Raw genomic sequence first — 15,751 nt, 5'->3', positions numbered from 1 at the left:
ATTGCTGTAGCAATGAAACCTGTACAGATTTATTAAAGATGTCTTCTCCCTTTTATTTTCTGTCTCTCTCTTGCCTTGCTGGGATAAAGGTGAAAAAACAAGGAGAACCGTAGCATCCCATGCTTAGTGCTACTGCTACAAGGATTCTGGCTTGTGAAAGGATGCATATTCAGAATCAAGTTTACTGCAGATCCAAGTTTGAAAAGGAACGGAATTCTGAGTTAAATACCCCATTCAATCAGACAAGTAAATAAATGTAAGATATAATGTGAAGCAAGCATCCATAAATTGGGGGAATAAGCAAAATTAGGGAAATAAGCAAAATTATCTGCACGTGGTTTTGCAAGGGAAGCATAAGAAATGCACTCTGTTTTCCATAAATATATGCATGCTATTAAGTACTTTATTCCATGAGATACCTGACCAAGAGCTGTCTGGCAAACAGTTTACATTAGGGTGTCTCTCTACTATGCACTGGAGTAAGTTTGACTGGAGCCGAAATCACAAGTGCAACTGTCGACTCGTTTTTATGTGTAAGCGGATGCTCCGTGCTTCTCGCCATGAAACGCTAGTCTGTTGTGCTTCAGTACGTCTTTCAAGGCTCCCTCGGTCTCTGATCTCTCGAACAAGTCTCATCCTGTTTTAATCCTCTCTCTCTCTTTCTCTCTCTCTATCTATCTCTCTCTCTCTCTCTCTCTCTCTCTCTCCCTCTCTCTCTCGTCTTCTCTTTCTTTTTCTTAGTCCCTCGCGGGGTATTTCCGTGGTCATCACAGGATGTGTTGAAACAGTACATTACAGAGCGCGCGATATAAAACATTGGGCACCAGTAAAGATCGGTCCCACTAAAACCACTGTCCCTTTCAGAAAGGACTGCGTCTTTAGCTCTGCAACGCCACGCGACAATCACAGATCAGGACTCATCACAAACTATCATTTTCCACTGAATTTGTGGCATTCCCTGAAATATGAGATTGCTTCACTCTTTGGATTAATTTATGTGTAGCCTTAGTTCGTTTCAAGTATAAGCTTCTTTTCTGGTCATGGGGTGTTTTATGTCATTTTTATTAGGCTGGTGAGGGGCTTCCCTGTTATGTAAACCGGATACCAGGTGGATCTATGTTCTTAGAAGACAAAAGAGCCAGCGAAGGGAAATCACTGGAAGTTTAAGATCAAGGAGAATGCAGGCGACGTGTTGGTGCGCGGTCTTTCTCCTAGCACATGCTATCTACCTGGTAAGTTTGGCTCTTTTTGTCATTTTCTCCTCGCATTGAATAACTTTTTAAATACATCGCTTCGACGTGAATAAATATATGTCATTAGGAAGCTTAGTCGAGAAAATACGTTCAGTAATTGGGTAAAATACGTTCAGTAGGGTTTTCAAACTAAAATGTTTGTATGGCAGATTCCAATTGGACATTATCTACGTATACTGCCGTTCCGTTGCGAACTTGCGATAGCATAGGCTATATTCGCATAACTTCCAGATCTGACATCTGACATGCTATAACATAGATAATGATCACTAATGTTTGTCACTCTATTACATGCTCAAAATTACGTAATATTTAATTGCGCAAAATAATAAGTTCTCATTTGTCAAAATGTATTTACACGTAAAGTCAAATAATCTAAAGCACTGATACAGTACCGGACATCTACTTCACAAACAATAACTTTGGCCTACAACTTACAGTCATTTGACACATCATCTTTTAAGGATCATAGCAGAGTAAGTTGCAATTCAAGTGTACTTCCTCAGGAGGGCGCTCAAAACATGGCATCAGAGAACACAATCCAGAAGCTTATTCGACAGCAAAACCCTGGTGGAAATCTTCACTTTACGAATCAACTGCGTCTATTTATATTGTAATGGGAACATTTTAGACACTGTACTTCCACAGCAGAACGTACTGTATGAAAAGACAGAACATGTAGATATTTGTATTGAATTCATGTATTTCAGAGAAAATTTTAGGTAATTGTTATTTCTGTGTAAGCTATTTATACGGAAACAACACAGCTATGAAAAGCTGTGTTTGGTACTGACAAAAAGCTTAAAAGAGGGGTGTAGGCCTAACCGTAGTTATGTTGCTAGACAATATTATTCTCCTAATTATGTAACATGGTAAATCCTACATTTTAATTGTATTTGTGTCACTTTAAATTTTGAGTTTTTACCTTAATTTGGGCACTCGATTACTCCACATGATAAAAATTAACACTATAAATGATAGATTTCCATGCTTAACTGAACACGGAACAGTCTTTGCCCTCACTTGTTTGTTAAGGTGAGCCTTGCCGTATCACAAAAACTAAGGCATCGCTTTGCAATAGTAGTGGCTTGATTATGACCATGAAGCAACTTGTAAGAAAACATTTATTTTTTATTAGACTGTCAAAGGAACTAGCGCGTATGTTTGCGGATAATATATAATTCCGAATTAAATAACAACGCATACTTCTGACATGATATTAGTAGGCTACATAAAATAATGTTGGTTGATTTTCTAAAAAAAAAAAAAAAAAACATTTGCATGCTGTTTAAACACATTTCTATTTCATTGCATTCATGAACTATATGATAAAATTAAGCTAATGAGGTGCACGTCTGGTGCCACTTTACAAAGGCTTCTCCAAGGTTCAAATCAAATATAGGACTACCACAAGCAAACGGTTCCGTTTTTAAACGCTGGTCTTTAAACACGTTCCCTTGCAATGTGATATGATAGAACTTTCTCATATTAAGCGTTTTGCTATGAACCTATTCTAAAAACAGAAATTGTGCTTTCAAAACTGTAAGTTTTTTTCCCCCCTCAACATCAGCTTGCCTACTTCTGAGGAACGTTTGTTTTGGACTATGCGGGATATTTTCTTTCGGACGCATTTATTCAAAAGTTTTATCAACCCATACATTTTTCCATTTGGAATACGTGGTATGCAAATTTCCCTTCGGAACTCTAGGAATGGCAAAACATTTTTAATTGAAAAATTGATAGGATTGATAAAATAAGCAAACAAACACAACTCTTCCCTCTGCACGTTTGTTTCAGGGAGAACATAAAATAGCATTAACATTGAAAATGCAATGTATTTTTTAATTGTTCAGTGAAGCTAGTATATAAATATCGTAAGGCACGGGTATTGAACATTTAGCAAGGTTTTTTAATTTATTTATTTATTTTTTTAATTTGATGCATTTTCTTAGATAACGTGCCTCGGCTATTTGTCCGTGTCAAACGTGAGTGCTCATGCATGGATTGATTTACTGTCGTTTTCAGTACTGATATCATAGGCCTATTATCACACACATTTGTGTAAACTTAAGAACTGAGTTACACATCCAGTAAGGGATCATGCCATTTATTTATTTTTTTTCATTAAAATATAGTAGATAAAATGTTTAAATTGCATCTGCTTCCACTAAACAACTTGAGACAAGGTATGCCAACATTTTGGAACTTTAGAGGTTTGTTTTGAGTGTTTGTATTGTTGGAATTGTGTTTTGAATTTGTTTTATGTCCCTGAATCAACGATTCTGCAATCAAACTCTACACTATTAGCATACAGTATTATGTTGACGACATTAAATAACATATACGATTGAGATTTGCCTTCTGAAAGCAAACGTTGGTAGCAATTATGCCTGAAGAAAATTTCAATAAATGAGCACCCCGGAGTTTATTTAACAGAGGAGAGCACAATTAGCGGCGGTCGTGTTTTTGCGAGGGGAAAAGGATGGCGCGGCACGACTTGAAATTACTTGGCATGCCTGAACACTTTCTAAAGTTTTAGAAATTTTAAGTTCATACGTTGACGGCTATTTAAGGGTATTCGAGTTCTTCGCGAGAGTGTGTAACTTATACAGCTTAACAACTGAAGAATGGCACTCGAGTTAAAGTTAAACAATACTACATCTTCAGCAGATTTCTCGCTTCTGTCAATGCCTCAAGCACTTATCTCTTTTTGGAAGAACGTTGGTTCTGCAAGTGTGCTGATTGAATTCGAGTATCCATTGAGTCCTATCAGTTTTCTTTTTCTTCTTTTTCTTTTGTATTTATAACAATAACATCGACTGCCACTAAAGTGAATGTGTCCACTGTAAACGTTTTCTATGTATATTAATCACATTTTATTAGGATGCAATCCTTAGATAGAGAAATTACATATTCGTCCAGCTTAAAACACATTTTGTTAACTTGGCAAGAAGAAATATTTCCTCAAAATAAATTTCCTTATTATCTTTTGAAAATAAGTAAATAGTAAAAATATTTGAGAATGGTGATCAATACAGACATAAGCATCCAAAAAACTATCTTTAGCAAATAGTTTGCATATTTAAACATTGAGTATCTTAATAATCTTAAGCTTCTCAAATTTAGAATAATAACTATTTTAGTTTATTATTATTATTATTATTATTATTATTATTATTATTATTATTATTATTATTATATACAAAAGGTTTTATGCGCCTTTGAAACGATTATGGATTTGCAAACGTACACAATTCAGGACCATGGACAGCTCTAATCGTCCGCTTGAAGTTTACATGCAGTTTAGAGATAGGCATAAAGCGCTTTTGACAAACGCAATCGTGCACGTATTTTTATGTTGTTATATTTATTAAAAACAATGCAGAAGCCAGTAACTACAATGCCGTTACCGAATAACTCACCTGCGTAAAACCGTGGTCACACACACACTGCCTAGGTCTTTTGCAGTGTTTTACATTGATTAATTTTTATGCACTAAATGAATCTATTTGTAACATTACTTTTCATTACACATAACAATTGCATGGGTGGATGCTTTTTTACATAGTGGCACAAAAACAAACTTCAAATGTACTATTATCATAATTTAATAATAATAATAATAAAAATATTGTTTCCAAATATGAAGACGTTAGGCCTACTGTGGCCATGCAATTTAATCTTCCTTTTGTATTTGGAATCAAATTAAATGTAAACCCTATATATGATCATGTTTCCTTAGATTCCAAGCTTGATAATGAAAAAAAAAAAAAAATCTAATTTAAGTTGCAATTATTTACTATTCTTTTATCCTTAATACTGCATTGCTTGTATTCTGTATCCAGTATGCTAACTGCAGGCTGCAGTTTAACACATGAGGATTAGAGCTGTTCTTTGATCGTTTCATTTCGGGTTGTAAGTCTCTTGTCTGCTTTTAAGCCCCTTGTCTAGTCTTCTCACCTTGACCCTGATAACCGAGCGGGTCCGCGCCTGAAACAGAATAGTCTGAAGCAGCAGGTATGAGCTGAGCGCGAATGTGAGAAACGCATCAATAAGGGGGCATGACGAAGTGCCTTCCTCATAAATCCACAATCAGCCTTTTCATTCCAGCCCAGAACAGCTGAAACCCAAACAATGCAATCATTATTGATGAAGAATTCCAGCTCTTTGCCGCTTGCAATCTTAATGGAATCTCTTTATTCTGTGTCAGTTTGCGGTGTCGGAGCGCATACTCAGTACATCATGCTACTCACGGCTCAGTGTGCAAAGGTTCTGCCTGTGGCTCGGAACCTCCTTCACACGCATTTGGTATTATATAGTAAATGCACCACGATAAAATACACATTCCGTATAAGGGAACCCACACAGCATTTGGTGAGGAGTTCACCTGGAAAAAGAAGTGAAAATTTTTTTTTTAAAGTGTTTCTTTAAAATTTAGATTCTCGGTTTTACTTCTGTAAGCTGCAGTGAAGAAGATATGGCAGCCGCAGCTCTTTTGGGGCCCATTTTAGTTGATTCTTCTGTTGGGTGCACTCATGTTTAAGGGGAGGGGGGTGCACATAGCTTTTATTCTGCAGCCCTTAATGTCTCCGTCCTGCATTGAGAAAGTCTGTTCCCCCGTGGATTGCTGCTGAACACTGGCAGCAGCAGTATTAATGGGCTGGTTAGTGTGTTTACTGCTGCCTCTACATGGAGTTGTACTGTAATTGAAGAGAAGTTCCTCTCAGCGCTGTGACTGCCACGCTAAAGGTAATGAATGGGCTGCTCCCCAGGGGCCTTGCGGCCACAGTGGGCCACAACAGACTCCAAATTAAAAGGTTGTTGAGCAGGTCCCAGTGGATGGCAAGCATTGCTGAGCAGGTGACCACACACACGCGTGCATGTGTACGTGCACACCTACGTGCGCACACCTATATTCACAGATGCTGGCTGAAAAATTTGGCATGTGCACACTTTTCCAGCCTACCACACATATCCTGATAGGCAATGAGTAAAGAAAGCACACACACAGGAAATAAGGGACTGGGGAAGGGGGAAAGAAGATTAATTACCAGGTAATTGTCAGATGGATTATTGAAACTTCAGCAAATTTCACTGAAATATGCGACTTTTTTTCTCTTACATGACCGTTGTGGTGAAACCTACAAATGGTTCACAGGGAAAATGAACATCTGTCAGAAGCTGATCCTACAATGGACAATCTCAGTCAAGCTCAGACAAACAGTCCAAATGTAATATTCAGTGTTCTCTGCATGTCTTTGCTTATTCAAAGTGGGGAAAAGAAGGAATTACTGTCACATTTTTTTTTAAATCTAATGAAAATTCTATTCATAGAAACCATTTAGGCAATTTCACGGTTGATTAAGTATTCTAATCATTTTACATTGCTTCAGCAGAATGAATAATTTTAAACAAATGCTATATGTTTATTAAGCTTATTGCAAGGAAATGTTAGCATTGGTACCGATATATTGGTTACGAGTTTGTCAGCAGCACTATATACCTATTTTTGAATAATCTAAAATCATGTATTATAGCTACTGGTCAGCAGTATAATGCATAAAAACTGAGTAGGTACTCATTATTGTTTTCACACTATGTGCATTCCCTTGGGTATCGATAGACTCTCTACATATGAGATGCAGAAATTATTTCATTTAGGTAACATAGGTCATTTGTATGGTTCATTGGACAGTTGTGCCTGTGGAGAGAAGCCTCAACTTCACCTCAATGAGACTGTGATTTTTACTGAAGTAATTTGGGTGGCATAATGCTCCGGTCCAGGTGGGGGCGATATACAGTCCTGCAGTGAGGAGTTTGGCTGTTCACTCTTTTTTTCTTGTTATCCAGAGAAATGTGTTACCAGCAACAACTACCACAAAAAGTACTAAACTCGTCTTAGCCGTTTATATAAATGTATCTTCATTTGGAATATATGGTAGATGGTGTATAGACACATTTGGCTATTTATGATTTTAATCCCTTGGCCTGTTGAACCCACTGTCTGGGACAGGAGTGGGAGGTAAAATTGGAAAGAGCAAACAAGTTGAACGAGGGAGAAGAGCACAAGTCTCTTGGGTTCCTATGTAATCTTCTACACCCTCACAACAAAGCTACTCTGGCCCCAGAGGAACTCTCGGGTCTTTATCAACTAAATTGGAATGTCTTTGAACCTTCTCTCATATATGACCCTGGACAGAAAAATGAGAGTTTAGTGGCTGAAATAAGACATAGGAGATATTCACATCCCTGAAAAGGGGGATCAAAAGCTTTGCAAGATACCAAAATCATGGTTGGTGTATGTTTCAATCTATACTTTAAAATGGAATGTGAAACTTTTTCTTCAAGACATAAGTTATAAAGTAGTCTTTGAAACTATCCTATAACAGATATTACACAAAAAAGTGATGCAGAATGGACATTTTAACTTTAAGAATAATAACATGACTATTTCAACAGCTAAATGTTTTATGCATTAGGAACATGTACGGCTTACTAATTTCCTTATTCCCAGACAGCATATGAATTTATATAGCCATGAATTTATTCTGTCTACTGTCTAATTATTCCTTTGTGTATTGTATGTCAAATAACCACTGTAGAAAACAGTGCCTTCTGTCAAACATACCAACTAAAATGACTTCCGTAACTGTTTGAGTCTTTTGTCAAAATGATTTTGTATGAGACCGAAATTCGGTCACATCATAATATGTTGTCCCAATTGCTCAGATAGTCCTCGACGAGATTTTGGCTGTACTCAGTAGGTAATTAAGGAGACCCACGCTTCACAGACCAGGTCCTGCGAGATGTTGTGGGCTGCTCCATTTCTGCGCTGTTTCCCTTAACGGTTACTAGTTTTCAGCATCCGTCTGCAACGCGAGGCGAGCAAACAGGAGCCTGCTGGTGTGAGGGAAATGAGAAGACTTCATGGGCCGTAGATTTGTGTGTGGGCTCGGCTTTCCGTCAGGAGAGGCATGAAGGATGGACAGGCTCCCGCACCGAGCAGCACGGAGCAGCCACTGCTCACATGAATATGTGAACAGAATGTCTAGCATTCATATTGCCACAGATAAACATCTCATGAAGGGTAATGAAATTAGAGAGCAAAAATAGGTCTGTTCAAATGGCGCGCTCGTAATATGATCTTCAGTCGTGGCGTTTTTGTTTGATTCCTATTGCTCTCTGCACATTATGTCGGATTAAACTATATTACGCATTGCTGAGCTTGATCAATGGCCTGACTGAAATGTTATTTTACCATTTGGTGGGATAATATACATGCTTAGTGCTGCGGTGTTGATGGTTTTTCATCTGTATGATCGTGCATATTGTATCTTGTTTTATCTTATTAGTTCAGTTTATCAGTCTTTCAATTCCAACCAACAATACAGCCAGCCATAGTTCATCAATAAACACCACCCTGAAACGTTCCTAAATGCCTTACTGCATACATGCACTGCATTTGTGAATAATGCTCTTTGCTTTGCATGCAGCCAAAAACAAGTTGCTGGTTAAATTCCAACTAGTTAACAAACAAGCTAAAATGAAACTAAAAACATCTCACAAAATGACATATATTTACTGTGTTCTGTTACCAAGACATTTCAAGTTAAAATGTGCAATGTGCTACCTATAATACAAAGCAAAGCCACAAATTAAGATGGATAAAATGGCCTTAATTTATGGTTAAGGAGTGTTTGACCATTGATAATTTTTTGATGCTTTTTTTGAGTATTGGAACCCAGTAGAACAGTAGTGTGCTGTATATTCACAATTTGTTTTTTTTGTAGTGTAGCTTGACTGATTAATGACCAGTGCTACAGATATGCATCATCATCAGATTGTAAAAGGGCCCATCTCATCCTTGTTCTGCACCTTGATTAATACTGATTAAACTGCTAAAATTCTGGTTAATTAGCACAAGCCAATGGCATACGCTGGTCCGTAGAACCATCATTATCTGTTCATGCCATGGTTCGCTGATTATGGGTCATACACCTGATTGCTAAATGCTCCACCACCAGGCACTGAGTAAAGAGTATCTTCATCAGCATGGACAAGTGTCTTGCAAAATACACAAATGTGGTTTTAGAGGGCATATGAGTACATAGGACATCCCCAACAGTGGACATCTCTACAGTGATGCTGCTGAGGCCGTTCTGAAGGAACGTCATTTGGAGCTCCGGTGATTAATGTCCTCTCCTTTCATTTTCTCCTCCATGCACTCCTCCAGATTTTCAATTGGATTTAGGTCAAGGCTCAGGCTGACCATGGAAGGACATTGATTTTTGAAAATAGAACCAGTGCACGATATGGGTTTGATCTTCAAAAGGATTTTTCTTCCCGATATATAGAAGGAAAGATTTTGTTTTTTTATCTTGGAAGTGAGTGTGGTTGATTCCAGTGGCTTTAATTGTTTGTAATAAATTGGAATTGTCCATAGCCAGTACCTTCATCACCATGTGCAATTCTGTATCTAAATTAACTATTTAACTGTTTTATAAAGAACAGTAACGGCCATTTTAGGTTAATTGTAGATTACCACATTTATTGAAGGTTTCCTTGTTGATTTACCTGGTTAAGTAAAGGTACATAAATTAACAACTAAATACATACATTAATAATTCACACCTAATACAGTATTTCTAATTATAATACAGCAATGTGCTGCACTTTAGGGCTGAATTGCAGATAAGTCCTGAAAATGCTTCTATGTTTTGACCATGGTTAAAATTTTTTGCCTGAATGATTTCTAAAATGGCTTTGAAATGAGTATGAAGAAGTTTATTTCGTTTTGCATGGCTGACATTTTTAATGTTACAACCAATTCCTCCAACAAATTTAGGTACAACTATCTTTCAAGCTGCAAAGTGTAAAATTACTATACAGGTATGTGTGTAGTATACTATGGTAAAATGCATGCAATAAGTTGATGTAGGGAAACAATTGTGTGGAGTCTTAGTTTTTCATTAAAAAAGGCAATCTGAGTTGAATTGACTTGCCTGTGTGGATTAATAGAGTCATAAAATGGCTGATATAAGTGGCTGGGTTACCGAATAAAATGGGATTGCATGAAATAGTGTTGATATCTGAGCACACATAGTAGGGTTACTGCACCCCTTGAAAATGTCATTTCCCTTGTATTTCCAGGTCAAAAGATGGTGTGTTATGTACAGTATGAGTATGATATTTATATGAAGGTAATTAGGTAGGGCTATCTTCAGCTGAGTCTTGGTTATATATTGAGGGATTTGCAAATGATGCAGAAGACAGATTGTTTTCCAATGGTTACATTTCAGAGGCGTTGAGTTAGGCAGAGCTGTGAATGCACTGATACATTAAATGGATAACGTGAGGATCTGTCCCATTGCACACTTGTGATGTTCTGTCAGACAGATTACATAAACTAGATTAATTTGTAGAGAAAAAGAATGTGCCACATTAAAAAAAAAATGAAATAAAAACATTTGTGTTAATGCTTTTATAAATTGCATGTAATGTTTGGTTGCGACACCATCTCTTCTCGTTTGTAAAAAATTGCATATTAGTCTATGTTAATTTTTGTTCAATAATACAAAAAAAGTTTGAGATTTTTGGTTCATCAGATATAGTGGCTGAAATATTTATGTTGTTTAGAAGTACAGTATTACCATATATAGTATGCAAGAGGATGGTCTTGATATCCAACAGGAGACATTAATTTTGTTTTGGATCCACTTTACGATTTTATTTCTTTATGAAAGGGCATGCGGACTGAAGGCTGCTTTCGTTCAATTTATTGTTTGTCGAGTCCAGGTTGCAGTAACGTTATTGCACTGCAAGACTGTCGCCATGAATTTTCACATCCCGTTTTTGATTTCATCCCTAACACAGGGGTGTGTATTTCTCTCAGATATGTAACCCTATGTTTGATTCCGCTCCGAGTCTGTGGGTGGCAGAAGGGTTGCCGTAGGCCAGGGAGACAAAGTGAGCGACGGAATTCATTCGCACTCGGCTGAATCTGAGACCGGAGTGAGGAGCTCGCCGTCGTGCTGGCAATGATTGATCCACTGATGTCTGCCGCGGCATCCGGAACTCACACCTAATGTTAATGGGAATTACAACTGACACCCGTATCTCCACATCTCTCAGTCTTAAGTTATTGTGATTACCCATGCAAGTATTTTAGCCCCGGCTCCAGGGAGAATTATGGAGGGATTTAAAATCCATGAATGATTAATGCACTTCTGAGCAGATTCAGGGCTGAGGCTTGTACATCAGCGCTGCTCAGGGGAGATCAGAGGGGACAAATTAAACTGTTCAACTTCTTTGAAGTTTTGGATTAATGTGTTGTATTCATATGTACAGTGTTAATCATGAGGTAGATAATTAATCTACCCGAACAACCATGACCAGAAAGTGCTCTTTTGACAAGGTTCCCCTTGATGTCAAGAAAGGCAATCGTTTAAAACTACGCATTGCCGTTGGCTTTCGCGTACGCATTGCACGGGTTGATCGTGAGGATTGAGCAGAATTCCTGCTCAGATAAGTAAGTTAAATGGTCATCTATAAATGGCCTTCATTTAAAGCAACTGGTAGAATGTGCTTGCCATTTTACTCAGTGCAATGAGCCACTGTACATAATGAAAGCTCAGAATGAGGAGAAGAGGAAGTAATATGGCTGGTAGATAGAGCAACATGTTTGAAGCGGGAAAATTTAAATCTCTGTATTTTAGAAAACAGCAAAAAAATAAAAAGTGGTTATTGTAGTATAAAATGCATGTTGTATGTTGACTTGGATAAGACAAAGCGCTGTTGGGTTGATACTTGGATCGGAGACCTCCTGGGAAGCTAGGTTGTTGCTGGAAGTGGTGTTGATGGCCCTGTAGGGGGCTCAAAATAAATTAAATTCTAACATGAAATATCAGCAGAAATCATTGTGTTGTAATAATCTGAAAAACATCGATACCATTCTGAGCTAAGGTCTCTCATTCTAGGCATTTCTGTCATTTCTAAAATTCAGCTGTGGCAATTAAAAGGACTTTGAAAGGAAGGGAAACCGGTTTAGTCAGTCATTATTCTGGAACAGTACATAATGCTACTGAACACAACCCCCTATGTTCGTTTTTCTTGAAGCACACTTTTTCTTGACGTTGCCTCTCATTTAGCTGTCAGTCAAAGGGAAAAAAAACAAATAAATAATTGCATCAAATACATCTTATTGTGTCTTTTTTAAAGTAATGTTTTGTCAGGGTGAAAATTCTTATGTGTGTCTGAATTGTAAAAGAGAAACAGCCCATGACTGTTAAACAGGGGAGCGCGCCAATCTGCGCCAGTTTATCGCTCGTCACGCTGCAAATTACAGCATTGTGTTACACGGCAAAGCCCCTGAGATTCCTGCGATATTGATTTTCAAAATTACATTTATTTCACCGCCGCTCCGGCACGCAGCCGGCCCAGAGACCCGCCCGCGCGTCCGCGAAACGCGCCCCGGCTCCGCCGTCAGAATCCTGCGGAGATGACACGCTGAAGAGCGCTGATACGGCACTGCAGCCCAATCGCATGCTGGGAGTCTCTGAAGGGAAACTGCGGCAGGAGCGACTGACGCTCAGAGAATGGGATTCCACTGCCGGTGCATTCACTGTATGCATATATTCAATCAATATTTGCTCGTAATTATGACAAAATATAAATAAATGCAGATTGTTTGGTTTTCAACTCATGAACACCATTTGGTGAGTTAATTAGAGTGATTACTGAACTTGCCAAACAGTGTATGTGAGGAAATTTAATCTCTGCCCAAGACCCAGGCTATGGCTATGCTTCCTTCAAGTCATTCATGATGTTGAAACTGGCATTTTGATTGCAGTTCTCTTTTCAGTGGCATTATGCTAATACTGCTAGCCCCACCAAGATCAACCAATCAGTTGTGTGGAACTCATTTTATTCCCTGTAACTATATACTCACTGCATAATTGAACATATCAGATGTCAATGACTGTAATTCCTGAACAACATTCTTTCTGAACATTCACAACCGTAACAATTTTAAGTGTAGAAAATGTGTAGCTACCATCCTGGAAATTCATGCATTCTATAAACATGTGCATACAATGCAACTAAACTGTGTTGGATGCTCTGTTGATACTAGCTTATGACTACCATAGATGGGCCTTGATTAATGGCCTGTCCTGATCTTCAAGCCTTTTTTTATTTAGTAAACATACACAGATGAATGCATATATACCGTGTGTGCACTTAAACACAGACTAATTTACACAAAATCATGACAGCATGCACACACAAACAAGTATACATGTACGCACTTGACCACACGCACACACACACGCACACACACGCACACACATACTCATAAACACTGTATCGTTTGAAGCAAAGTGCTAACCCTGAACTCGTTCGGCGAGTCTGGACCCTGAACATTCCACTAAGCTCAGCACTTTGCGTGCAAATGTCCATCAATCCAGTAGGGTTACTTTATGACTGGATCCTCTCTGCCCCGGTGCTTGTGGGTGATAAATCCTGGTGCTACTCTTGTGTTAAGAGCAGCATTACTCAGTCAGGACCAAGGTCTGCTTCTGCCAAAAGGGCTAACTCATCTGGTGTTCTATGGCTCAGTAAAAAGAAAACCAAGCCCACAGCACTCACTAAACACTGCAAGTACTGAGCATTCATCTATAACATATGCTGAAATAAACACTGGTTACAGTAAGTCTCTTACACACATCACTTAACAGAGTAGTTTGCTTTCATGTGATTGACAGGTGAATACAGGTGTTTGCAACGCATGGACAATATATTAAGCACAATCTGTGGTGTGGTGTCTTGGTTTTTTAACTTGATTAGTAAATTAGAGTGTAATATTTAGGTGTACTATTATTAGACAGGTGTTATAATCAATCAACTGCCACACATTGACTTATCAGTCAGAGAGGGGACTTTCCCACAGGAATGTTTTGAGGTATTGTGGCACAAATGGGTGGATAGAAGTCCAAGTAGCACTACTACTACTAGGAATTTGTAAATATATATTTCGAAATGTAGGATGGCTTTAGATATTCTTACTGCTTTGCTTCACCAGGTCAAGAGCCACGTGCTGTCACTACTTCTTCCAGTTCAAAATGGCCACCGTACATTACGCATGCGCAATTGAGCACATTGTTGAATGCACTTAATTAGTCAATTTTGCTTTTAATTGATTTTAATTAAATTAGTAATGACAATTTTAGTAAATTCAATTGGAGAAAATCAAATAAAACCTAAAAACATGAGAAATTGAAAACATAAGTAATGTAAACAGAAAACATATATGAACTGTAGTGCTTTTTTTTTTGAGTGATAGAGAAATAAACAGTTGTACTCTTTGTATTCTGTGCAATATAACAACTACATATTCTTAGTGGCGGTGTGTTTTTTCTCTTGGGGCTGCGGATTACTGCCGGTAGGTCAGAAAGGACAGGGCCTTATCAGTCAGCCCTTACCAGTCCGGTTTAGGCCGGGCGGGTCCGAGTGGCTCTGAGAACTGACATAAGGTTTAGCCATTGGTTTTGTCTCCTATTCATTTGAACCCATCAATCAAGCAGTTTTTCTCCTGCTCCCCCCCTAGTGCTGGAGTCAAGAGATGTTTTATCTCTTCCCTCTGTTCTCCTCTTATTGTAGCCTATGGCAGACCTGGAGGGAGACCATGGTTTAGCACACAGAAATCTGCCCTTCTTTTATATAGAATTGTCCCTTGGAGTGCAGGTAATGGGGTTGCATCGCTGGCCAAAGGGGTCGCTATAGGGCTATGGCTTAATTAATTCTTAAATATGGTTTTAATATGATGATGGAGCGCACTATATGTTTTGAAATAGCTGTCTACCAGCTAACTTCCTATAGACCATGTGTTTGCAGATATTAGTTAAATCTCACAGAAATCAAACTGACCATCACCAACTAGGTTACATTATATGTTCCACAAAAGGCCCATAGTATGTTGTGGTTGTGAATACATTCTGCAAGTATCAGCAATATAACTGGTTCTGTTCCTGTGTGGATTCATTCATTGTCAAGCATGAGGAATTTGCAGATCAATTATTAAAGGCATGCAAATGTAACTTAATGGTTAATAGGCTTAGATACTGTTTCACTTTTCACAAGTGACATTACCACAGTATTCAAATGGAGGCATACAATAACACACATTATGACAATCAATCAGTTGACAAATTTTTTTCTATCAGTGCTTATGTACTTCACTTGAAGGGGTTACGTAGTAAGACCCTTCATAGACACCATAGCCAAAATGACCATGACATGTGGTGGTTGCACTGATAAACAGCTAATGTGAAATATGCTGACTATTCCCTGCAGGGACATTACAGCTTGTACACTTGGGGAGAGCAGTCAAACAGCCGTTGCTAAACTGCCCCAGAACTAATTGAATGTGGCTGAGGCTCAGTATTTTTGTAGTCAGCACAAATGCACCGCTAATTCCACTTTTTGTTATTTAAAAATGGTCG

General features: G+C 38.3%; 1 protein-coding gene across 1 annotated transcript in view; it reads left to right on the top strand.

Annotated features, from left to right (window-relative positions):
• The first annotated feature begins 660 nt into the window (after nt 1–660).
• Nucleotides 661–15,751, top strand: part of LOC135262567 (neurexophilin-1) — a 36,408-nt gene continuing 21,317 nt past the window's right edge. Inside the window, exon 1 of the mRNA XM_064349581.1 lies at nt 661–1,232. Coding sequence (XP_064205651.1) covers nt 1,179–1,232 — 54 coding nt within the window. The 5' untranslated portion in view covers nt 661–1,178. The remainder of the gene's footprint in view (nt 1,233–15,751) is intronic.

This window comes from Anguilla rostrata, chromosome 1, assembly GCF_018555375.3.
Source record: "Anguilla rostrata isolate EN2019 chromosome 1, ASM1855537v3, whole genome shotgun sequence".
In the NCBI taxonomy this organism is placed as follows: Eukaryota; Metazoa; Chordata; class Actinopteri; order Anguilliformes; family Anguillidae; genus Anguilla; species Anguilla rostrata.
This window is presented reverse-complemented; position numbering and strand designations above follow the sequence as displayed.